The 25,797-nt window shown below is 44.3% G+C and overlaps 1 protein-coding gene across 1 annotated transcript in view; it reads right to left on the reverse strand.

Annotated features, from left to right (window-relative positions):
* PTPN3 (protein tyrosine phosphatase, non-receptor type 3) overlaps positions 1-25,797 on the reverse strand; it is a 160,566-nt gene that overhangs the window by 80,046 nt on the left and 54,723 nt on the right. Inside the window, exon 2 of the mRNA XM_011966378.1 lies at positions 5,841-5,995. Within this exon, the coding sequence (XP_011821768.1) occupies positions 5,841-5,995 (155 nt within the window). The remainder of the gene's footprint in view (positions 1-5,840; positions 5,996-25,797) is intronic.

Consider the following 25,797-nt stretch of genomic DNA (forward strand, 5'->3'; position numbering starts at 1 on the left):
TGGGGACAAGGCTATAAGAAGCTCCCTTTTCCTGCCCTGGCCATGGAGACAGTGGCTGTAACAAAATGTCAAAGGCTGTCGAGGGCTGTGAAACAGTCGAGGCACGGTGGACACCCAAGGGGACCACACGAATGGTCATCTCGACCGGGGTCCTAGAGGAAGCAACCGCCAATCTGGGTTCGAGAGGAGGACGGGGTCAAGCATCACCCCTGTCCTCCAGCTGCACGAGCTAAAAACAGGCCTTTGGATCAGATGGCCTGGCACAAAGGCCCAGGAATGGCTAACAGCATGGAGTGCTTGGAAAATGGCAAATTCTACTTTAACAGGCAGACTTTGCAGGAATCCTTTGAACCAAACCATTTAACTAAAGGACAATATGAGTCAGAAATAGACCAGGCAAAGGTAGCTCCTTTTTTTGAGTGCCTGAGAGCAAATACTGTACTTGAAAAGAGGTCACCGTGACCAGCATTGGGAGAATTAGGTAACTATCAAGCCCCTCCTGCAGGGACTTCTTTGGGGCAGCTTCAGATTATTTGGTGTGAAATGTGGGAACATGAGGCACGCCCATTTCCTGGACATGCCCCCTTTCCTGCCCAAGAGCGCTTATACCTCCTGCTCCTTCTGTTCAGGGCACCGTTTATCACAAGAGAATCACAACAGGTGGCAGTCTACATATTGCACATTACCAGATACTCCCTCCACATGTCAAAGAGCTAGCTGCTCCCCTTGTTGGAATTATTTATATATGATTTTATATTACATTTAATATATATTATTAACTACAATTTACTGAACATCTACAAGGAGCCAGACATTATGCCAATGGGCTTTTTATATATGGTCTCCAATCTTTGCAGCAACTTTGCAAAGTGCACTAGTCATTACCATCTCCCTTGCCAATGAGCAGAGGCACTGAGAGGCTCCATGCCTTGCCCCACCAGCTGAGGGACAGTCTGACTGCCTGACTCAGGTCTGTTTGTTCCCACTACACCTCCTCCTCTGGAGTGCATAATTCACATATACAGGTATCTATTCTGCATAATTCACCTGGTTCTCAAGATAAATTGAAATATAATAAAAAACACATTTATAATAAGAAACAGCCTCCTGGCCTGGCCCCTGCCCGCAAGAGGTCATCTTTGCTGCACCAGGTCACCACCAGGGCTCACACCCTGGACTGAGATAAGAACGACTAATATTCAAGTCAGCTTCCCTGACACCTGCTCCTGGTCACAAGGTGGGCTGGGCTAAAGAGTCTGAATGAGACTGTGCAAACAATTCCTACACACAGAAAGGTACAAAGTGAGGGATATTCCAAGTTGCAACCAGGGCCTCCAACTTCTCAAATTCCATGGGATTCAGCTTTGAACCAGGTTGCTGGAAGCTTGGGGTGGCAGCCACGTGATAAGAACAATGATGTTCATAACTAAGAACTTCTGAGTGCTCATTGTTTGCCAGGCTCTAAGACTTTTATTTTTATTTTTTTAGAGACAGGGTCTTGCTCCATTGCCCAGGCTGGAGTGCCATGGTACAATCATAGCTCACTGTAACCTCAAACTCCTGGACTCAAGGGATCCTCCTGCTTTGGCCTCCCAAAGTGCTGAGATTACAGGCACTAATCACTACACCCAGCCTGTTCTAAGGCTTGTTATGATGCTCACTCGGGGTAGGTGCTTGCCTTCTCCCCTTTTCACAGAGCTGATCACTCCTCCTTCTGCTGGGATTCTCAGACATTCGCTCTTGGCCTCCTCTTGCCTCCCTCGCTGGTCCTTCTCAGACTCCTTTAGTGCCTGCTCCTCATCTCTCCTATGCTTAAGCACCATTTGCAGCTTCCATCTACTTGCTTCTCAGGGGATCTCCTCCAGTTTCACGCTTGAAATCCCATCTCTATCCTGGTGACATCCACATCTGTATCCCCAGCCAGGATCTCTTTTCCCTAACCTCCCGACTCTTTTATCTCATACCATTCCTACACTGCTACATAGATGAATAACAGGCCTCTCCACTGCAACATGCCCACAGGAGAACTGATTACTTCTACCCTCAGACCTGCTCTTCCCACAGTCTTCCCCATCTCAATAAACTGTAACTCTACTTTGCTGCATTGCTTAGGCCAAAAACCTGGGAGTCACCTTGAGGCCTCCTGTTCTTTTGCATTTCAAATCCCATCTATCAGCAAACCCTATTGGCTCCACCTCCAAAGTACTTCTGGGCTTGGTTTCCTCTTAGCCAGCTCCATACAGCCACTATGTCCAATGGTCATCATCTCTGCCCTGGACTGCCACACCAGTCTTTCAGCCCCTTCCCTCCTATCATCAACTGTGGACAGAGCCCCAGTGCTTTCCACCTCGTGTAGGAAAAAAAGCCAGTGCCCTCAGAATGATCCGCAAGGCTACATGCGATCCCCCACCCCTTAGCCCTGCTATCTCTCTGCCCTTATCTTTTGCTATCCTCCCATCTTGCTCATTCCACTCCAGACTCTACTGTATTCTGCAACCAAAGGAAGTGGGCTCCAGCCTCAGGGCCTTTGCACCACTGTTCCTTCTCCCTGGGACGTGCTCCCTCCAGACGACCACATGGTTCTTTCGTCTCAACAGTGGGGACTTCCCTGGTTACCTCTATACAATGGTAACCTCACCCTGCCCTGGCACTCTCTCCCTCTTGTTCTACTTTGTTTTTCTGCAAAGCACTTAATACCGCCTGACTCAGCGCCCATTTTTTTATGGCCCATCTCCCCCACTGGGATGTTGGCTTCAAAAAGGTAGGGATTTTGTTCTGTTTTGTGCACTGTTGCCATTTTTTGCACCAGAACAAAGCTTGGCCCATAGTAAGTGCTCAATGAACATGTGCTGAATGAATACATGAGTTACATACTAACAAACACTCATGTTCTTGTCAGGAATAGGATATATGATTAAAGAACAGCTCCAAGACAGATAAACACGTATTTTAACAAAGAAACCAGACACATACTAAACTATCAGTGTATAGCATCTGGAAGAGACATTTGTGACCTTCATGAAGTTTGTGTAATCACAAAATTCTACGAAAGATTATGTTAAAAGGAAATCAGATATAAGACAAGGTTCTGCAGAACCAAAGTAGTTGCTTTTTAAGGGAAATATTTACAACCTTGCCAACAGACTCCTAAATCAGTGGTTCTCCAACTGTATGGCACATCGAGACAACTTGGGGAGAAATTACAACGCAGATTCTCAGGCCTAACCCCACAGAGAGCAAGTTTCAAAACACCCAGGCAGGACAAGGGATTGACATCTTTAACACACATCGTAGGAGCTTCTGACACACTTTAAGAAATGTTCACCAAAGCTGAGCAATCCAAAGTGGGGACTATGAACTACTAAAGACTGCTTCCATTTTAATTAAGATAAAATAAAAAATTGAAGCCGGGCCTGCTAGCTCATGCTTTACAATCCCAGCACCTCAGGAGGCTGAAGTGGGGGGGTCGCCTGAGCTCAGGAACTGGAGACCAGTCTGGATAAGTTAGTGAGACCTACAAAAAACTAAAAAATTAGATGGGTATAGTGGCGTGTAGTCCCAGCTGCTTCGGAGGCTGAAGTGGGAGGATCGCTTGAGCCCAGGAGGTTGACACTGCAGTGAGCCAGGATCACACCACTGCCCTCCAGCCTGGGTGACAGAAAAAGACCTTGTTTCAGGAACAAAAAAAAAAAAAAAAAAAAAAAAAAAAATTAGTTTTTCAGGTATATTTCAAATGTTCAAATGCCACATGTGGCTGGGGGGCTTCCCTGTGGGTTAGTGCAGACACAGAACATTTCCAGTATCGCAGCTGTCTCTTATACACATCTAGATGTGTATAAGAGACAGGTATAGTGGCGTGTAGTCCCAGCTGCTTCGGAGGCTGAAGTGGGAGGATCGCTTGAGCCCAGGAGGTTGACACTGCAGTGAGCCAGGATCACACCACTGCCCTCCAGCCTGGGTGACAGAAAAAGACCTTGTTTCAGGAACAAAAAAAAAAAAAAAAAAAAAAAAATTAGTTTTTCAGGTATATTTCAAATGTTCAAATGCCACATGTGGCTGGGGGGCTTCCCTGTGGGTTAGTGCAGACACAGAACATTTCCAGTATCGCAGAATATTCTTTTGAACAGTCCTCCTAAGAGGATGTTTTCCTCCAAACTGGCTTCTGAAGAAACAGGTCACAGGTATATGTTGTAGCCCCCGTAACTAGACTTTGGAGATGCCTAACTAGACAACTGAATTTCCTTGCTGGAGTCCTCACTTGTTACAACAACGTTTCCCACCTACAAAAAAAAATGATGCCCTGACACTGGGGAATAGCTGGAGGCCTGGGTGTTTGCGGAAGTGGGTGGAAGAGCAGAGCAGAAGGCTGGGAAACATCCATCTCTACTGCCCATTTCCACTCTCTGCCAGGCGAAGGGTCCAAACTTCCATGTCCTTGGTCATCCACCTGAGTCTTCTGCACTGACAGGGGGACGTCTGCAGCCAAGGCACTGGGCCACCACCCCATCCCTGCTGAAAAGGAGATACAGCACCCACTAAACTCCACACAAACTGCCTTCTCCTCCTGCTTGCATCAGGGTCCATGATCACCTGGGATCGGCAGTGGGCAAACTTGTATAGGGTGTGCAGAAGACCCAGGGATCCGTTTTTGTTACCCTTTGCATTCCTGTGGCCTTTTATTGTTCCCTCAATTGTTCTCTCATCCTGTCTTCTCTTCTGATGCCTTCCCTTGCACACTGAACTTTACAGGTGGGGGCAGATCCTAGCAGCCAGTTCAAGGTTGGGACTAACTCCTTTAGGACTGGCCAGAGGATGGAAGAGATGGGCAAAGGTCACGGGCTGGGTGGTGACTGGAGTGGGAGGGCACCATAGGCAGCCACAGTCCCAGGATCTTCCTGTGGCTGGCCTGGGAGACTGGAGACCTCGTTTCTAGTGCTGGCTCTGCCACAGGCTTTAAGTGGGATGAGCCAGGACCTCCCCAAGCCCTGCCATCTGTGAGGCTGATTGTTTCACAGCCCACTCACTCACACATTTAACGAGCACCTGCTGTGTGCCCAGCCTTGTGCCAGGCACAGGGGAAACAACACCCTTTCTACTCTTTCCTGTTTTCAAGGAGCTCAGTTTCATGGGCAACATAAACCCTAATCACTATCTGAAAAAATGCAACCTGACATGGGCTCTAATGAAGCACATACAGGGCGCCATGATGCTTCCAGATGTTGGTGCTTTCATGGAGTCCTCATCCACTTCCCAAACCAGTCTCCTTCAGAAAGTGGATGAGGACTTCCCAGAAGCACCAACGTATGAGCATCAAATAGTTCACGTCACACAGAAGCGAGGGGAAGACTCTCAGGGCAGAGGTGAAATGGGGGCAACTTTTTTTTTTTTTTTGAGACGGAGTCTGGCTCTGTCGCCCAGGCTGGAGTGCAGTGGTGTGATCTCGGCTCACTGCAAGCTCCGCTTTGCGGGTTCATGCCATTCTCCTGCCTCAGCCTCCCGAGTAGCTGGGACTACAGGCACCCATCACCACGCCTGGCTAATTTTTTGTATATTTTTAGTAGAGACGGGGTTTTACCATGTTAGCCAGGATGGTCTCGATTTCCTGATCTCGTAATCCGCCTGCCTCGGCCTCCCAAAATGCTGGGATTACAGGTGTGAGCCACCGTGCCCAGCCGGGGGGCAACATTTTTAAGTATTTCCAGTGCAATCTCAACATACAAGATCTGAGATCTCAAGCTTTCATTTTAAAATATTTTTTTCTTCATTTTGTAAGCCAAGAGATGAAAACTATTTGTTAGGAGCATTAATTCAGGAAAAGTAAAAAAAAGTAGAGAACTTACAGTAACTTTAAAGGTCTGTACCACGCCATCTAAAAAGTAGATGCTGCAGATGACTTCTGATCGAGTTTTCTCTTTGGGTAATTCCGAGGTGCGTATATTATTAATTCTTCCACCCAACGCACGTAACCGGGAGGTCATAACTATCGCTGAATAACCTGTAACGTAAGATATACCCATTAGTGCTTTGATATGCGAATCGCCACTTACCTGTGAGTGCAGATACCTGTCAGATCCTATCCTATCAATACTGTCTGAGGGACTCACAGATAATGAGAACTACATAGCAGATCATGTTTCCAATTGAGTTTTGACTTCTAAGGTGCTCTGAGCAAAATGTATTGCTAAATTATAGGTTCATAGAATTATGTGGCTTATTTGCATGTCTTATTACCTCCCTGGTCTGAGTCTTCTAATTTATATTTCCCAGGCTTTTAAGTTTTTATCTATGTTTCACAATTTTATATATTTGTGTTCTACCTCTAAGGTTTTACAGAACTAAACATGGTATAAATATGATTTCAAACATGAAAAGACTTATTGATAAACTGATATTAAAACTAAGGATCTCTATTCATTGAAAGACACCATTTAGGGGCAGCAAAAAGGCAACCGACAGAGTGGGAGGAGATACTCGCAATATATATGTCTGCAAAGAATATATGAAGTGCTCCCGCTGACCTAGTGAGAGGAAGTAACAGAAAACCCTGTAGAAAATAGGAAGAAAACAAAAACAGGTACTCAACCACATAGCTGTCAAAGAAATGCAAATTAAACCCACAAAGCCATAGTACCACACACCCACCAGAGAACCCCTACGATTCAAGACTGGCAAAACCACGGAGGGTGTGGAGCAACCAGAACTCTCACATGCTGCTGGTGAAAGCATAACTCAGTGCAACCACTGTACGATGGAAAACTGCCGAACAGTATCTACTAAAGCTCAACATATGCATTTATTGTGATAGAACAATTTCAGTCATGGGCACATTCCCAGCAGAAAAATGTATATTCACTCACTAAAAGACATGAAAGCATCTTGTGGGAGCTAAACTTTGAGAACATATGGACACAAAGAAGGGAGCAATAGCTACCAGGGCCTATGCGAGGGTGAAGTGTGGGAGGAGGGTGAGGATCGCAAAACTACCTATCGGGTACTATGTTTATGACGCAGTTGACAAAATAATCTGTACACCAAATCCCCAAGACACTCAATTTACCTATATAACAAACCTGCACATGTACTCAGAACCTATAAGTTAAAAAAAATTTTTTTTGTAAGTCATGACAATTCAAAGATTTGGACCAAAATATGTATCTAATAAAATAATAATTTATAACAACAACAAAAAAGAATCTTCATAATAGTTCTAAACTGGAAAAGACCCCATCTATCAAATGTAGAATGGATAAACTGTGGTACAGTCATACCATATACTACTATAAAGCAAAATAAATAAACGAACTACCATTACATGTAAAATGTGAATCAATTGCTTTAATGTTGAGCAAAAGACATGAGACACAACAGATTATCTGCTGCATGATTCCATTTATATAAAGTTTACAACCAGGCAAAATTAATCAATGCGGATAGAAGAAAGGATAATGGTTACCTTTGTGTGTAGTGAGGGGAGGGCAGAGATGGGTTTTCTGGGATGCTTTTAATATTCTATTTTGTGATATGGGTGCTAATGACACTGGTATACTCACTTTGTGAAAATTTACCAAGCTCTACATTTATGATTTGTGTACTTTTCCATATGTATGTTTTAATAACAAGTTTACTTTTTTGAAAAAGAGAGTATAATATTTATGAAGAGGGAATTAGAGGGCATTCAAAATCTGACCATGGTATTAGGGAACAGTAAGGAAACTGGTTTAACTGGTGATTTCAATGGTGGAGAAGTAGGCGAAAAAACTGGAAAGGTGTGCAACTGAGGACATGACTATATCACAGAGATCACGTAGGTGGGAGGTTCTAGGCCTCTACAAAGAATACATGAAGAAGCCGAGCACAGTGGCTCACGCCTACAATCCCAGCACTTTGGGAGGCCGGAGAGGGCGGATCACCTGAGGTCAGGAGTTCGAGATCAGCCTGGCCAACATGATGAAACCCTGTCTGTACTAAAAACACAAAATTAGCCAGGCATGGTGGCATGTACCTGTAATCCCAGCACTTTGGGAGGCCGAAGCAGACGGATCTCCTGAGGTCAGGAGTTTGAGACCAGCCTGGCCAACATGGTGAAATCTCATCTCTACTAAACATACAAAATTAGCCAGGCATGGCGCCCTGTGCTGGTAATCCCAGCTACTCTGGAGGCTGAGGCAGGAGAATCACTTGAACCCAGGAGGCGGAGGCTGCAGTGGGCTGAGATCTCGCCATTGCACTCCCTGGGCAAAAAGAGCAAAACTCTGTCTCAAAAAAAAAAAAAAAAAAGAATATGTGAAGCAATTCTACAAATCAAATTGGCTCAGGGAATGGTGAAGATATAAATCTGACAGTGTTGGGTGGAAGAGCAAATAAAGATGAAGGTCCTAAGAGTAAGTTAACGTTCTTTTTATTAATTCTCCACAAATTTTCTCTGATGAACTGGGTCTCTGCATATGCTATTCCTTCTGCTTGCAAAGCTCTTCCTGCTCCTCTTCATTTGATTAACTCCAGTTCATTGTCAGTGCTCAGTACAAGCATCACTTCCTCCAGGAAGCCTTCCCTGGTCTCCCTAACCAGTCACAGATTTGTGTGACAGAGTGCACTCACTTAGTGCTTATCCTCATTTCACACTTATAACTGATGATGTGTATTTAATATCTGCTTCTCCTACTAGATGTCAAGCCCCACAAGGCTAGGTCTGTTTTTGCTCATTGTACCTCCAAACCTAGGTCTGGTAGGCAGTTAGTAAACGTTTGAACGAATGGAAGGAAGAATGAAATAGAAAATGAAGCCAAAATTTGTAGTCTATATAGCAGACTATATAGCAGTACTGCAGTACAACAAGACTGTATAGCAGTAGAAGAGGATAGACAAACTTGACAGAGAAGGATGGGGTAGGGTCTAAGTAGAATGCAGAGGGGGAGCATGGTACGGTAGTATGCACCTGTAGTCCCAGCTACTCTGGAGGCCAAGGTGGGAGGGCTGTTAGATTCCCGCCTGGGCAATACAGCAAGACTATCTCCTTAAAAAAAAAAAAAAAAAAAAAAAAGCAAGCAAACAAGAAAAGAAAAGAAAGAAGAAATGCAGAGGAGTGGGGAAATTGATGTCCCATAGACCAGTGCTTCTCACACTGCAGTGTGCGTACAGAGTGCTTGGGGATCTTGTTAAAATGCAGACTCCGATTCAAGTGGTCTTGATAGGACCCAAGAGTCTGCATCTTGTCTCCCAGGTGATGACCAAGCTGCTGTTGCCAAGGTCCATTCTGGCAGACGCAAGTCACGGGTAATTGGAAAAGTAGCACCTAATGTCAGGGTGGGGCCAGAGAAAAGATTTGGGAGTCAGTAGCAAGGAGTAGTGACTCAGGTCTCACAAGGATGTGGCCAAAGCAGATTGTTTCTTGGAGGACCAAGAAACAAGCTTCAGAGAATGACAGGGAGCACCAGTTAGGTGCAGAAAGAGAAACCACAACGATGAAAGCTGTGCAGAAAGCACATCCAGGAAGAGAAGCACTTGGTCTCTTATCATTATATTTAAGAAGCTCCAAGCAAACCTCTCTTCCTTAGATAAGGATAGGGAGTCTCAAATGCTAATAAAAAAAAACTTCCTGGGACCAGCAGTGCAAAGGAACTTATTCAGTCACTTATAAAATTCCACCCACCCCACCACCTCCGCCTTGCCCTTTCCAAGGAAAATGTCATCAGAATCAGGGATGCATTTTCTGAGTAATACAAAAAGTTATCAAAAGACAACAAATGTGTTCCATAATGCTTTAACCACATCGACTTTAAAATGTCAATTTTATTTTTTAGTTCTTGTCTAAGAATCTCAGGTGGGTTACTTTTTTTTTTTTTTTTTCAAAAGACACAATAGAACCATTACAAGTTGGTTTTAGTGGGAGGTGCACATCAGAACCACCTGGGGAGCTTTTAAAAACTGCCTGTCCCCGCACCCCCAGGGGTGATTCAGCATCCTCAGGTGTGGCACAGGATCACATTCCCTTTGGGAAGCCCTCAAAGTAACAGCCAGGGAGACGAGGACTAGAGGAGTGGGTTTCCAGGGAACCTCAAGGTGTGTTTTGAATGGATGGCCTTAGAATACAGGCTCTGCAGAATCTAAGCCATGCACTGCGTGGTTGAATTCACTGTGTATGAAAAGAGGTGGGCAGTTGTTCTGTGGAACAGCTAAAACAGAGAGAGTCACACAATGACCCCAGGCAGAAAAAACTAAGACTTGAAACAGGTGCCTCCAAATGAAAGTCACATGGGCTGATGCTCCAATGGTGGACACTGATTTCCAAACTTCACCTGAGCAGCTGCTCTTAGCTTGTGCTGGCGTGGGTGCCGTTGGGCATATTCATTTCACCATGGTTAGCAATGATGCTGTCCAGCACAGTCACACAGCCAGCTGACAAAATAAAGCCCACCAGCAACCCAGGGGAGACAGACTTCCCTTTCTCACATCCATCTCTGATTGTTACATAAAGGGCTTGAAACCTAATGACAATGTCATAAATAGGTATTTTATGAAAGCTGCAGAAATCTTCCTACAATGGTTCCTAAAGCAAACCTTGGTAAGAATGAGTCTGATGTTGAATAACCAAATAATTGAGCCATGTGGTATTTTCAGATTGTCTTGAAATTACATCTTAAACAATCTGGTCAGGACAATGGATGCTGACTAACTGCCCTGTTTCCTGTACTACAGCAATTGGGGAACTCAGGGTTTCTATGGCTTCCTTTATAAGCCTCTTAATTCTAAACAAAGCCACAACCCAACCAGGAACAAGCTGGCCTCTCTGACCACAAATGATTACAGCTGCTGCTGATGCATTTTATAATAAGGAAGCCAAGCCTGTTTTTTGCATGAGTTTACAAATCCATTATAGCTTTAGAATGTTTTAAACAACAGCAATCAAAGCTCTACTGTGAATACAGTTTTTAATCAAAGATTATACTTGGAAAACACAGAAAGAGGCAACACCTCACTTTGCAAACAGTAGGGGCACAATAAAGACCATGAGAGTTAGAGTGGCACATGGAAAGTGCCTAGCACATGTGGGACACACACCAGGCACTCAATGAAAGGCATTTTATTAACGTTAAGCTTCTAATGCCATTGGGTGCTGTCTACAGATTCCAGATTTTGTAGGGCAATCCTGATTTCAAACGACTTACAGATATATGAATGTTCTATTTCTTAAAGTTTTATGTATTCACTTTAATAAAGACAGCTTGCTAGATTTAAAAGGTAGTGGTGATAGATACGTAATATACCTTTGAGCTGCTCTACAAACTCAAGGGAACCAGAAGCAAGAGCATGCTGGCATAAATTGCCACGCCCTGGGCACGTGAGACACCAGAGCTCTGGGAGTCAGGGTTGGGTAACAGGCCTGCTACTAGGGCCCCTCCCTGGCTGCCCTGAAGCCTGAGACAACGAAAAGGTAATGCCACCGCTTTATTTCCTAAAGGTCTGTCTATATTCGGATCTGGGAAATTGTTCCTTCATAAGCCAATGAACCATAGACAGAAAGAAGGGAGAGGAACACATGCAAATAACAGAGCAAACTGAACTCCACTATTAGAATTTTAAATAGAGAGGCCGGTGCAGTGGCTCACGCCTGTAATCCCAATACTTTGGGAGGCCCAGGTGGGCAGATCACCTGACGTCAGGAGTTCGAGACCAGCCTGGCCAAGGTGAAACCCTGTCTCTACTAAAAATACAAAAATTAGCTGGGTGTAGTGGTGAACGCCTATAATCTCAGCTACTTGACAGTCTGAGTCAGGAGAATCGCTCGAACCTGGGAAGCAGAGATTGCTGCGAGCCAAGATCGCACCACTGCACTCCAGCCTGAGTGACAGAGTGAGACTCTTGAATAAATAAATGACAAAGTATTCCATATTCTTATTTTTTAAAGTAAGGGACTTAGGTCTCTAATTGAAGAATATGAGTTCAGTTGAAAAAAAGGAGGAGAAGAATAAGAAAACAGTCTTGATTTTTAAATACCAATTTGTAAGTAATCTGCATAAATGAATCATGGGTCTACAGGAATCAACCTACATCATCAAGCTGGCCTAGCCCAATGCCACCACCTAGTGGCGATCAGAGGAAGACATGCCACCTCCTACGCTGGCATTCTTCAAGGGAAACAGGGACAGCTCTGCTCTTTCTCGCTTATCGCTTACAGTTTAGCTTATTTCAAAAATCCTTTTTGCAGTATAGAAGCCCTTTTCTGTAGCTCAATCCCCTTTCCCAAATTCTTCTTCCCTATGAACTCAGGAAAGCGCCTTCTTCCCTCTACCTTTTTCCCCCTTTTATCTATTTCTGAACCCCAACAGATGACTGATCTGAAGAAGGGCATTTCTAGCACAGAAAAGTACATGCACTATCAGCCACCCTAGACAATGACTCATCAAATTAAGTGTGCTTCTCATCAAATGCCAATATTTAACGTATTGCAGACACATGCTTCATTCATTTAGCAGCGAATATAGTGCCAGGGTTGTTCTCTCTTCCTTGTCACTGTAGACACACAGATGCTGGGTTGCATTATGTGGTAACGAGTTCTTTGTGGGGTCAACCACGGCCCCAGCAAGCAACAATCACTCACATTGCTCACGCCTTTAGGAAAACAGAAAGCACGCTTTCCTATTGCTGTCGGTACCTCAAAGAGGACAGCTTCGCATTCCAGTCTGTTTTAAAGTCAGGCCTAACTGTTCCTTAAACTCCTCTGAAGTAAGTGGGGTATTCCCTTCTAAAGATAAAATTTACTAGTGAGACCATCATATCTACCAAAAACAAAAACAAAAACAAACAAACAAACAAACTAGCTGCGTGTGGTGGCACCTGCCTGTAGTCCTAGCTATTTGGGAGGCTGAGGTGGGAGAATCGCTTGAGCCCAGGAGGTCAAGGCTTCAGGGAGCTATGATCGCATCACTGCTCTGCAGCCTGGGCAAGAGAGCGAGATCTCGTCAAAAAAAAAAAAAATTTACAAACACTTGGGTGGGGATTTATTTATCACTTATTAAGCACTAAGATGAGCTCAAACTAAGAATGTCTGCTCACTGATCAAGCTACTAAAAAAAAAGTGACTGAAATGATGCTTTCTTTTTAACTAGTGACTTAAAACTAGTGTACACAAGAATAATCTGGGGACTTGTTAAAAATGCAGATTCCTGGTTACCATCCACAGAGATTTTGGTTTAGTAAGGGCCCAGGAAACTGCATTTTAAAACATAAAATAATTTTCTGAACTTATAGAAAGGTTGCAAGAAAAACATAACTCCTGTATAACCCTTTTGCCCTGGATTCAATTGTTAACATTTTGCTACATATGCTTTTTTTTTTTTTTTTTTTTTTGAGATGGAGTCTCACTCTTGCCCAGGCTGGATGGCGCAATCTTAGCTCACTGCAACCTCCGCCTCCTGGGTTCAAGCAATTCTTGTGCCTCAGCCTCCCAAGTAGCTGGGGCTACAGGCATGCGCCACCACACCCGGCTAATTTTTGTATTTTTAATAGAGACAGGGTTTCCCCATGTTGGCCTAGGTTGGCCTTGAACTCCTGACCTCAGGTGATTTGCCTGCGTTGGCCTCCCAAAGTGCTGGGATTACAGGCATGAGCCATCGTGCCCGGCCCACATACACTTTATTTCCCATCTCTCTCATTTGTATACACACACAGACACACCATGCTTTTCTCTGAACGACTTGCTGTAGAGATCATGCCCCTTTATCTCGAAATATTTTAGCATGTATCTCTCCAAAACAAGGGCATTTCATAACCACAGTACAATTATCACACTGAAGAAATTTAACATGATGAGCACTTATCTAATATCCAATCCATACTAAAACCCAAATCAGGATCATGCCTTGTTTTACTTGTCATACGGAAATCACTTTTTTTTTTTTTTTTTTTAACAAAAAGAGACAGGGTCTCATTATGTTGCCCAGGCTGGCCTCAAACTCCTGGGCTCAAGCAATCCTCCTGCCTCAGGCCTCCTAAGGAGCTGGGACTACAGATGTATACCAACACACCCAGCTTTAAGTTGCATTTTAAATAAATACCCCCTGACCCTCATGACAACGGTGCAGCTGGTCTGAGAGCCACACAGTGGAAAATCTTCCACCAGACATCTTCAGAGTTCCTTTTGGTTCTGCCTGTCTATGCTTATAGCCAGGGTCTTGGTTAGGTGGGCAACCTTATGTCAGTTTTACTGTCTATATTACAAGTCACCTCCCAGAGCTAAATAGAGTTTCCATAGCTTGGCAGCTGTCCCATCACTCAGTCTGGGAGAGTGCTTCCTAAATCACTGCTGATGAAGTAACAGATTTTCCAGTCTATATGTCAGTGCTGGGATTAGTACTGTTGTCTAAATAGAGAAGAAAGCAACAAGAAAACTGCCATCATTCAAAAAGGACTGTATCACTTGATATTACATAACCAGATGTCTTGGCTTGTTCACTCAGATGAGTCCACATCATTCACCAACACCAATCCTTAACAATTTGTCCAAATTATAAAAGGCCACACAATGCACACACCCTTCCTCAGAAACCCGTGAGAGTCAACCAGCATTTTCTTAAAGTGGCAGCAACGAAAGAAAACAAGATTCATGCATTTTGTGCTGTTTATTAGGCTTTGAAAATGTTCTTTTTAAAAATGTTATTTAATGTTTTCTGTTTTCACCATTTTTATTTTTTGCGAGTGTTCTTAATGAAATTCAGCCCAACTAATTAAAAATTAGTGATTTCAGTTTTCATTTGTGAAATGCCCAAATATCTTAGAAAACACTTTCTTATACATTTCCCTTTATTAGTTTTAAAACAAGTATAGTTGATAACAAAATTACTGTACAACTGGTACCTGGAATTTAATCTTTTTCCTCATAACTCTATAATTTCATAAATTGATCAACACTACCTTCTGCCATTTTTAGCCTTTCTTAGCTTTTACATTTTCCAAAGTACAATACTACATAACAATACAAAGATAAATACACTAACTTATTTTTTAAATTAGGTTTTAATGTAAACATAATCATGACTGAATACTTGCTAAACTAGAAAAACAAACGTCCTTATTCAGGGAGGTGTATTTCGTATGGCTAATTCAATGTTAAAGCCAATAAACAAATTTATCCTGAACCTATATACCAAACAATTAATTTTTAAATAACATTTTTAAAGCATAAAGCCTGCTAATGAATAACACAGTTGACAATGCCAGTGCTGGTGAACAAAACTTTTAAAAAATATGGGTATTTATTAAAGTGTTAATACCTATTAAAAAATTATTTATGAACATATTTAATATTCGAGTCTTCAGATTTTTCTCTAGCACAAGGGAGACACACTCACACAGGTCACTTTAATAATACAGCACAATACTCCGTCAAATCATCTTGCAGTTGTCAATCCTGATACTCCAAAAGTACAATTTGGGGATCAAATCATTTGTTCCACAGATCCTGTAATTTGTTCGGGGAGTGGCTCTCTGACTGAAGCCTCTGGGAAGCCCGGGTGGAGTCATTTGTAGGACCCGTTGCCTCCAAACTGAGATCTGTAATTACTGGCCTTCTTTTCATACAACTTCAAAATGTCAAATAGTTTTCTTATTATGGAGTTGGGGTTTATTTATAGGTTTTATTTATAGGTTTGACACCATGACACTTGCAAAACTAACAAAATAAAAAAGTTATACTTGATCCTGGCAGGGTAAGAAGTAGTAGTTTTAAGCTCCCTGAAGGGCAAGATAAAGAATGCAGCGGGAGCCGCAGGCAGTTTCGGGAAAGAGGTAATGTTGCTATAAAGAGAAACCAATCTCTTAAGTGCCATGAGCTGGGTTTTCAGTGTTGTGATGAGAAGCTAGTAACTAAAACACAAAGTTTGCCTCAAAGTCGGCAGAAAATTCATGCTGAGTATATTAAACGAAGCCATTCAATTTAAAGAAAAACCTTTTTCTTGAAGTATCACAGAGAGAAAAAGTACAAATGCTAAATATAGTGCTCCCCAGGACCCCAGCAGGAGTCCCTCACGTCCTCTTCCAAACACTCCCCTCCACAGGCGACCACTCTGTCCTCAATTACAACACCGTCTTCCCGAGTCTTTTTTTTTTTTTTTTAAAGTTAGATTGTGTTAGAAGTTCTTTTCTTCTTTTTTTTTTTTTAAGGAGTTTTAAGAAATCTGATTATGGTGCAGTGTCAAACAGCACACCCCCAAATTCCACAGGATTCAACTCTCTCTGGGTTGCTTCTCGGTACCCATATGGATGTCTTGGGTAGGTTGCAAAGAAATGAGACTTGGTTTTGCCCAGGTAGTCACTGAACGGTGACTGGTAACCTTTCCCCACTGCGTGCCACCTTGGTGAACCCAGACACCTAAGAGCCAGCAAACCTACCTCCTGGGAGAAAAACAGGGCAAACGCCAGTCAATGGCAGGTTTTAACCAAGTCATGCTGAGGAAAATGACATCAGGACTTACCCAGACAAGTTGTCCCCCTGACAGCCTCCAAGCAACCTGCAACTGACTACGATTTCACGGGCTTGTCAATCTTGTTTACAATTACTTTTAGCCTATTTGGTTGCTACTTTGGCAAAAAGGAGTTCCGCATCATTTACTCTCTCAATATTCATTTACCCTGCGCCGTCTCTGCACCAGGCCAGGGAGTGGACAGTATCAAGTTCTAGGGGAGATGAAGGCCCAGGGTGCTGGAGGAACACGAGGAGGGCTCCGGACCCACCGGGGTGGGATGGGTGTCGGGATGGGTTCACAAAAATTTCATGGGGAGTCTTGCAGGGTAAGGGGTAACCGGCCAGGGAGAAGCTGCAGCATTCCAGACGCTGCAAACCCCATGTGCAAAGGTTGGGAGGGGAAAATGCACGCACACTATGCGAACTCCACAGAAACTGATTTAGCAGGCGTTCCTGAGGAATAACTGAAATCTTAGAGAAATCTCAGGGAGGATAAGATTAGGTACTTCAAAAATCCAAGGGGCTGTCACACAGAAGTGGAATTAGAGTATAATGTAAGGCTGTGGGAAAATTACCAGCATCAGAATCAGGCAGCTATGGGGGGACCTCAGCTTAATCACTCACTGAGAGATTAACTTTAGAGAGACTGCTCACCCTGAGACTCAGTTTCCCTATCTACAAAAGAGGAAGGATTTCCCTAAGGTTGTTTTAATCACTCACTGGAGGTAATATGTATGCAAATTAACTGGCACCTAGCTACTATCATTAGACTGACTTTTTTAGGTCCCAAAGGTTCAATGGGTAGAAGATGAAAGAAACACATTTCTCTTCAAGAGAAGAAGCTTTTCAACAGTTAAACCTGCACAAATATGGAAGGAAGTGCCCTGTAAGAGAGGGAGCTCCTCATCACTAGAGGTAATCAAGCAGAGAAGCTGGATGAGACCCTTGGGAAGAAGGCCTCAGAGGGCAGACTGACAGTGGAGAGAGTGGGACAGATGAACTCTGGGCTTTCAGGACTTCTGTTTCAACACTTCCAAGGTTAAATTTCTGTACATGTAAGCCTCAATGTGGTACTGTTCAAAACTGAATTTCCCAACATGTATTTTTTCTCATCAGAAATAATTCTAAATGAATACCTCATTCTTGGAAAAAACAGAAATGGTCCATCAAACCATGATAGAAGATGAGGGACTATAACAAGCAAAAATATGAAAAGGTCAAAAAACAGACAATGGAATATGTTTTACATTTAGCTGTTTCTATCTAAAATTAAGCTACTGATCTCATTTCATTTTCCCTCCGAGTAGTTCCACTAGGCCCCAGACAGACTGGAAATCAGGATGGAATACATTTACTCCACAGGGACAAGAATCAAGTTGCATAAACCTTACAAAAATATTGTGCTAATATTTGCCCTCAGGCACAGACACGCCCATTTGGGTGTCAGTCCACTATATTTCTATCTTAGGCTCTGGCCCCCACCCCTTTACAGCCAAAAGCAGCAGAAGCCCTCAGAAAAGAAAACAGCTAAAGTCACTTTGAAAGGTTTGAGATGTGCTAATCGCAGTGCATCCCAGCCAAGAAGCTGGAATCTCACAACCAGACCATCCTGCCAGCCTCTGTTCCCGCCAAGGAGTCTGAAGCCAGTGGCAGTCCAGCCAGAGAAACCCAATCCTCACCACCAGTGTCTCTCGCCATAATTTTATCTCAAGGAAACAGAGAAAAATACTTTCCACTCACCCCCACGAAGCATCATATTTGTCTCTGATCAGTCAGGTGACTCGTGAAGTCACTAACTCACTTTTCTCTGGCTCTGTTTCCCAGGTTAGAGCCCTCTAAAGCTTTTTCCAGCTTTAAAATCCTCTGCCTGTAAGGTTTTAATCCAGGGGGCCATCTCAGGTTATATTAGGTTCGGTAACCTTGCTGGTTGCCACTGTGCCTCTAAAAACCATAAAATATTTTTATGCAGCCTATTCAGATTTCCAGGGCTTTGTACCCTGATAAAACGGGTCAGCAAATTAATGAAAGGAAACTCTTAAAAAAGACTTCTAAAAGGCATGCCAAAATGCCAGAATAACAGTATTTAGGAACAACTGAATTAAATGTATACGTTTATCAAAATAAGTTGTATATCTTAAAAATAAACAGTAAAAAGTAAAGGAATATATAATTGCTACTAAAAAATAAAAGGTAAAGAAAAAAGGAAATAATACATGTCATTGCTGCTGTTGTTGCATTTATCTGTACTGAGGCCTTTTCATGTGCTGTGAGCTGGGAATAGAGATAAAGACAACTCACTCACTGATTTCAAGAGTGGTCCGTGACTGAATCAGGAACATTTTTACTTGGGAATGCTCTAGGACAGGAGGGGTTTTGCCAGGCCAGAGTCCACTGGAGGTTTGAAGGAACAGCCAGACCTGGGTTCTAGTCTCTGCTCTGCCACTCCCAAGTGGACACGAACCTAAACAAATTAATGTTTTGTCTCGGTTTCCTCCTCTGTAAATAACTGTAGGGAGCAGGGATTTCATTCTTAACGCATCACAGGGCCTGGCCCGCCACAGTCACTCAACACCAGCTCTGTGAACACCGCCTATGCATTCTTGCCCTTTCCACCCGTCTTGTTTCTCAGTCCCTGGGCCATTCCCTTTCCTGTTTCTGGGCTTCCTGTGCTACGGGGCTTCAGTGATTTCCCAGTATTTTTACACCCCTCACTCCTGACTGAGGGGTGTCAGGTTTTGACTGGGCCTGGAAGGTAGCATTGCTGTTACCATTTTACAGATTGGGAGACTCGACTCAGAGAACCACGCACAGGCAGACTCCAAACAGGGTGATGAGCCAAGCTCAGGTGGGGGCATCACACACCACCCACTCTGAGTCCACTGATCCACATGACTGGGAGGGAGGCGAATTACAGGAGATTCACTGGAGGTGGTAAAGGGAGCCCCACACTTAATCACCATTGTCTCTGTAACTTACTAAATAAGGTATACTCTTACCCTTTTGAGATAATCTTGACAAACACTCCCTGAGGCTCGCATGTTGGTAAATTTCCTCTTACAAGGGAAATGGCCCAGAAAACCTTCTTTCCCCCTAATTAACTCTACAACATTAGAAACTTGAGTAATGATCAGGGTATTTATCACCATATTTCCTCTGCTCTAAGATGACACACCTGATGTAACAGGTGTTTCAGCAAAGTTATTTTAAAGAAACTACATCTAAAGTACCCTGTGACTGTGAAGGTCATGGTGATTTCAGAAGCATTAAAGTGTGGCCAACGCGCCTTTCAGAATTGAGGAAATGTAGTAAATGACTTCCTCCCACTTTTGCAAAAGGCCTGGACTGGAGTGTGTCACATGATGTCTAAAGGCCCTTCCAGCCTCACAGGCAGCCGTCCCTGGGTTAATTATTAGCAGCAGCAGGAGGGCAGAAACAGGCCACCTCATTTCCTGAGGCCAGGCTCTGGGTTTGGCCTGGGGCCGTTCCTACCTGATGACCAGCTCTCCTTCCGGACCTCAGTGAGGTGGCCAGCCTGGCCCCAGTCAGTCTCTCCTCCCACTGCACCTGCCTCCAGGGATCTGCCAGGACTCCTTCCGGCCCGTGGGAAGCTGAGCTTCTCAGCAAACTAGAGCTCCATCAGACTCTGGCTCGCTCACCTTTGGGGGCACATGCACTGGCTCTGAGCCAAAGATCTGATGAGGACAGTCATGGGGTGGGAGTAACTGATAAACTAGGGGGCGGCAACCTGGGTGTGGCAGGGGCCTGGGTCTCTGGAGGATCCAGGACAGCCTCACAGTGTCCGAACCCTGAGCTTCTTTCAACCTGCCAGGAGAGAGACTCAGGCATCAAGAAATCTCCCTGGGTGGCTGTGAAAAAGGTGGATCTGACCACAGGTGGTAGTGAACCCTGGAGGGGAAGGAGAGGGCGGCTCAGACCAGCGGCTACAAAGGGCGTGGACTCTGATGCGCTCAGGTTGAACAAAACAAGCCAACCAACAATTCTGTTTGCGTTTTTTAAAAAGTTGAACTTGTAATGTCTATGCAATCATATATTCCACTCTCTCACGATCACAATCCAACATTCGTCCAGGTATTTCAAACACTTCCCTGACCCTTTCTGTTATGATTTTATGATATTCCACCACGTGGGTGTATATAAGCATGGCTGGGTGTTCAGATGACTTCTCATTAGCAGAGCTCAGATTTCAGAAAGAACCCACAGTAAACCCAGACAAAGAAGAGGAAGCATGTGACCAAGGACAGGCACCAATGCCAAGGAAGTGGGGGTCCCGATAAGCCCTGAGTTAGGGCAAAAACACCAAAGAGAGGGGGAACGAGAGGACAGACAGGGGCTGGGCCACCACCTAGAGGAGGATGGCAAAACATGAGCAAGTAACTGATGATGATTTGGGCAAAATCGCCAAGTTAACTGTGTTCTGTCTTTTCTACCAGGTAGAACGATCTTTTACACTGGAAAAGATGAAATTAAAGGGGATGGGAAGGCATTCCCTGAGCAACCCCCATGACCCAGGAGAGAGCCCACACTCATCATCTTATTGGACTCTCACATCAAAAGAGGGGACCAGGCTTCGCCCATGAGGGTACCCCACACGTTTCTGAGGTGATCCAGCAGCAGGGCAGAATCCAAACCCAGTGACTCCTGCCAAAGATGTGCTCCTCCCACTATCTCTTCTGGTCTTTTTTTTTTTTTTTTTCTGCTCTTTTAAATCTCTGGTAAACAAGGGGCCTTTTTTTTTTTTTTAATTGTAAAATATATAGAACCTAAAATTTGCCATTTTAACTATTTTTAAGTGTATAATTCAGTGGCATTAATTATATTCATAATGTTGTGCAACCATCACCACTATTTCCAGAAATTTTTCATCATGCCAAACAGAAACTCTGTACCCATTAGGCAATAACTCCCCATTCACCCCTCCTCCAACTCCTGGCCACCTCTAATCTACTTTCTGCCTCTATGAATTTGCCTAGTCTAGATACATCAGCGGAACCATATAGTATTTATCTATTTGAGTCTGGCTTATTTCACTTAGCATAATGTTTTTAAGGTTCCTCCACATTTTAGCACCTATCAGAACTTTATTTCTTTTTATGACTGAATGATATTCTATTTTATCAGTTCATCTGCCATTGGACATTTGGGTTGTTTCTGCCTTCTGGCTATTGTGAATGGTGTTGCAATGCTTAAATTTTATCTTTTCAGTGTACAAGTATCTGTCCGAGTCCATTTTCAATTCTTTCAGGTATATACGTAGGAGTAGGATTGCTGGGTCATATGGTAGTTCTATCTGTAGCTTTTTTTTTTATTTTTATTTTTTTGAGACAGAGTCTTGCTCTCTTGCCCAGGCTGGAGTGCAAAGGCACGATCTTGGCTTACTGCAGCCTCATCCGCCTCCCGGGCTCAATAGATCTTCCCATCTCAGCTTCCCTAGTAGCTGGGACCACAAGTATGTGCCACCACGCCCAGCTAAGCTTTTGTATTTTTGATAGACTCGGTTTCACCCTGTTGCCCAGGCTGGTCTCAAACTCCTGAGCTCAAGCTATCCACATACTTTAGCCTCCCAAAGTGCTGGGATCACAGGCCTGAGCCTCCATGCCTGGCCCTGTTGTGTATAGCTTTTTGGGGAACAATCAGATTGTCTTCTACAGAAACTGCACCATTTTACATTCCCACCACAATATAAGAAGTTTACTATTCCTCCACATCCTTGCTAATACTTGTTAGTTTCCCATTTTTGATCATAACCATTCTAGTAGGTGTGCAGTGGTGGTGCCTCATTGTGGCTTTAATTTACATTTTCCATAATGACTAATGATGCTGAGCATCTTTTCATGTGTTTACTGGCCATTTGTGAATCTTTAGAGAAATGACTATTCAAGTCTTCTGCCCATTTTTAAAATTTGGTTTGTGTTAATGTGGGTTATTGACTTTCAGGGTCTTGCTCTGTCACTCAGGCTGGAGGGCAGTGGCACCATCTTGGCTCAGTGTAACCTCCACCTCCCGAGTTATCCTCTAGCCTCAATCTCCCTAGTAGCTGGGACTACAGGCGCACACCACCATACCTGGCTAATTTTTGCACTTTTTGTAGAGACAAGGTTTTGCCATATTGCCCAGGCTCATCTTGAACTCCTAGACTCAATGATCTGCCTGCCTCAGTCTCCCAAGGTGCTGGGATCACAAGTGGGAGCCACTGCGCCTGGCCTATTTTCTCACTCTATAGGTTGTCTTTTCACTTTCTTGATAATGTCTTTGGATGCAAAAAAGCTTTAATTTTCATGAAGTCCCAATTTAGTTTTCTTTTGTTACTTGCATTTTTAGTGTCATATCCAAGAATTCATTGCCAAATTCAAGGTCGTGAAGGTTTACCCCTATGTTTTCTTCTAGGAGTTTTATGGCTTTAGGTCTTCTATTAAGGCCATTGATCCATTTTGAGTTAATTTCTGTATATGGTATGAGGTAGTAGCTGCTCTGGTCTTGCTGAGTGGAGTCCTTCCCCAGCATGATCTTCTGGCAGAGCTAACATCCCTACACAAAAAGGCTGGGTTTGAGTCTTTAAAATCTCACCACTGCCACACAGGCAGCCTGCCCAGTGGCTGGTACCCAGCAGGGTTTATCCATCAACTCGTCATCCCTCCATTCACTTCTTATGACTGCTGCAAGGCTGCCACCCACAGCTGGCTGGGAGACTCTTTCATAACAAAGGAAATCTAATAGGCTAAACATATTAAGAATTAAATATCAACAATGGCACTTACACACTCCTACTATTAACCTAAAAATGACCCAAGACCAAACTCACGCACCTAACTGGACAAGACAGAGGAAAGCCCAATGTACCCTTGCCAGTCTCCTGGTTCAAGTCCCTCATTGCACAGATGAGGAAACTCAAGGGCAGGGCAGGGCATGGCAGGGACTTCCAAAGCCAGACCCCACGAAACACAGGTCTCAGTGATGGCCCACTATAGATAAGCAAGAGAAATACATGAGGTTAGTTTGAACTGCTTCAGAGGAGGGGTGGCCCTCTGGTTCTGAAACCTCCGAAGGGGATGGGGGAAATGAACCCTGAGTCCTAGATCTCATTCTGCTCCACCAGGGTCTCATGGCTCTCTGGCTGTTCCCAGATGATGCCAAGCTTGTTCCAACCTTGGGTGTTTGCACGTGCTGTTCCCTCTCCTTGAACTCTCTTCCCTCAGATATGCACCTGGCTCTCTCCCTCAGTTTCTTCATGTGCCTGCTTAAATCTTACCTCATCAGTGAGGCCTTCCCTGATCACTCCTTCTCCCTCTTGCCCTACTTTACATTTCTCCTTAAATGTAAGTTCCTTAAAGGCAGGGATTTTAGTAGTGAACTGCCATCTCCATGGGATCTAGAACAGTGTCCGGTGCATATGAGGCACTAAGTATCTATGGAATGCATGAATACATTGATAAAATTGGGAACCCCATACTCAGTATGTAGTATGTCACTAAGTGTCACAAGAGGGGAAGGCAGATGGGTAGGCACTGCCTGGACCCTGCAGCCACAGAGGCACCCAAGTTTACTTCTGGACCCACAGGCTGTCCAGGGCTCCTGGGCCTGTGACAAGGACAGGGAGGGCTGAACATCACGTACAGTCAGAAACTCCCCCACCTTTCGGTCAGGTCCAAGATGCTGGCAGCTGCTTCCCTGCTGATCAGGCCATAGATGGAACCTCTACCCATAGGCGCTTAAGAAATGCATGTGAAATGCACAAATGAATGAATGAATGAACAACTAATGCATGCAGGGCTTACACCTGCACTTTTAGAAGGCTTGTGTCAGCGCTAACACAGCATACCATTCCAATACAGGGCTGGGAGGCAGTCTGACTGAGTAATTCCATTTCTAGGAACCTGCTGTCAGGATATATTCAGACATGAAAAAAAGTTTTAGTTGCAGAGATTTTCCTCCCAGCAACATTTATAACACTGAGAATTACAAACAAAAAAGCTACTTGCCAACTTCAGAGGGCCAGTTAAGTAAGCCACAAAACAGCCACAGGATGTCTGGGTGATCAGAATATTAAGAGGCTTGTTATAAAGTTGTATCTACAGGATAACCACAACTAATTAAAACAAAGGAATCTGAAAGACAAAACCCCACACGTGTTAGTTTTTCTATTCTTTCGACTTTTCTTTTCTTTTCTATATTTTCTATGATGAGCAATGATGAGTTAGAATAAAGTCAAACTGACCGAATTTTTTTTTGTTTTAAATACTGTCACCTAATGCTTTATTGGTGCCAGGGTGTTAAACTGTTTAAATCTCCATCCCCTGACTCTCTGGTGCCTCCTGTCCCATTTCTGCATCCCCAACCCTGCTTCCTCTTCCTGGGTCCCCTCCCACTACCCACTGTCTGCCCTGCCCTACCACCTCTGCAATGCTCCGGCCTTGTAATCCATACCTGGACCCACTCCTCCCCCAGAAACCAGCTCCAGCGCTGGGCTGCCTCCTGCACTTCCCAGATCTATGGCTTTGGACCAGTTACTGAACCTCTCTGAGATTCCATTTCCTCCTCAGGAAAATGAAACTGACATTAACCCTCAGGGTCCTCCTCAGCACTCACAGGTGCTAAGGCTATGGGCTGCTCTAGACACTGACCCGCATTGGAGCCCTATCTGCTGCTTCTACTCAGCCTTGGGAAGAGCTGCTATCGGTGACCTAATGCACAGGGAGAAAAGTCTTGATCCCCAGTCTGCATATATCTGGGCACCTGTCCTCTCCTGAAGGCAGCAGAAGACAAGTAGGTTTTCTCTTGGCTCCCAGATCAACATGATAGCTTCTTGGCTGAAACTGCCATTCCCCCGTGGAGCCCTCCACTCCTTCAGAGAACTCACGGCCCAGCCCTCACTCCTCAGAGCTGATGCCCAATATGCGAGTCCCCTTTAGACCATGTTCCTGGCAATTTCACCAAAGGCCTGGCTAATGCTGTAGTTGGGCCTCCTGGTCACAGCGACAGGCTCCAGTGCCCCGGTTCGGTGCTAGGCTCTCCTGCTTCCCTTTTGATCACAGGCTTTACTCATTCTTCCTTCAAAACCTGCATCCACCCCTCTCTCTAACACCGGCTGTGAGGCAGGTGCTGAAGGAAGAGGTTAAGAGGCTGTCTCAGGTCCTAGCTCTCTGGGAACTCACAGACCAATCAGAGAGAGGGAGATGTACAAATCACAGCTTTCCAGGTGGGGAGTGCTAAGACAGAGGACCTTCTAGGGCGTGACCATGGCTCAACCTCTGGTAGAAAGCGATGCCTCCTAAGGAGGATATAACTGTGAAGCCAGACTGTGAGGGATGTGCTATCAAGCA

The sequence above is a fragment of the Mandrillus leucophaeus genome, unplaced genomic scaffold (genome assembly GCF_000951045.1).
Source record: "Mandrillus leucophaeus isolate KB7577 unplaced genomic scaffold, Mleu.le_1.0 Scaffold76, whole genome shotgun sequence".
Taxonomy (NCBI): domain Eukaryota; kingdom Metazoa; phylum Chordata; class Mammalia; order Primates; family Cercopithecidae; genus Mandrillus; species Mandrillus leucophaeus.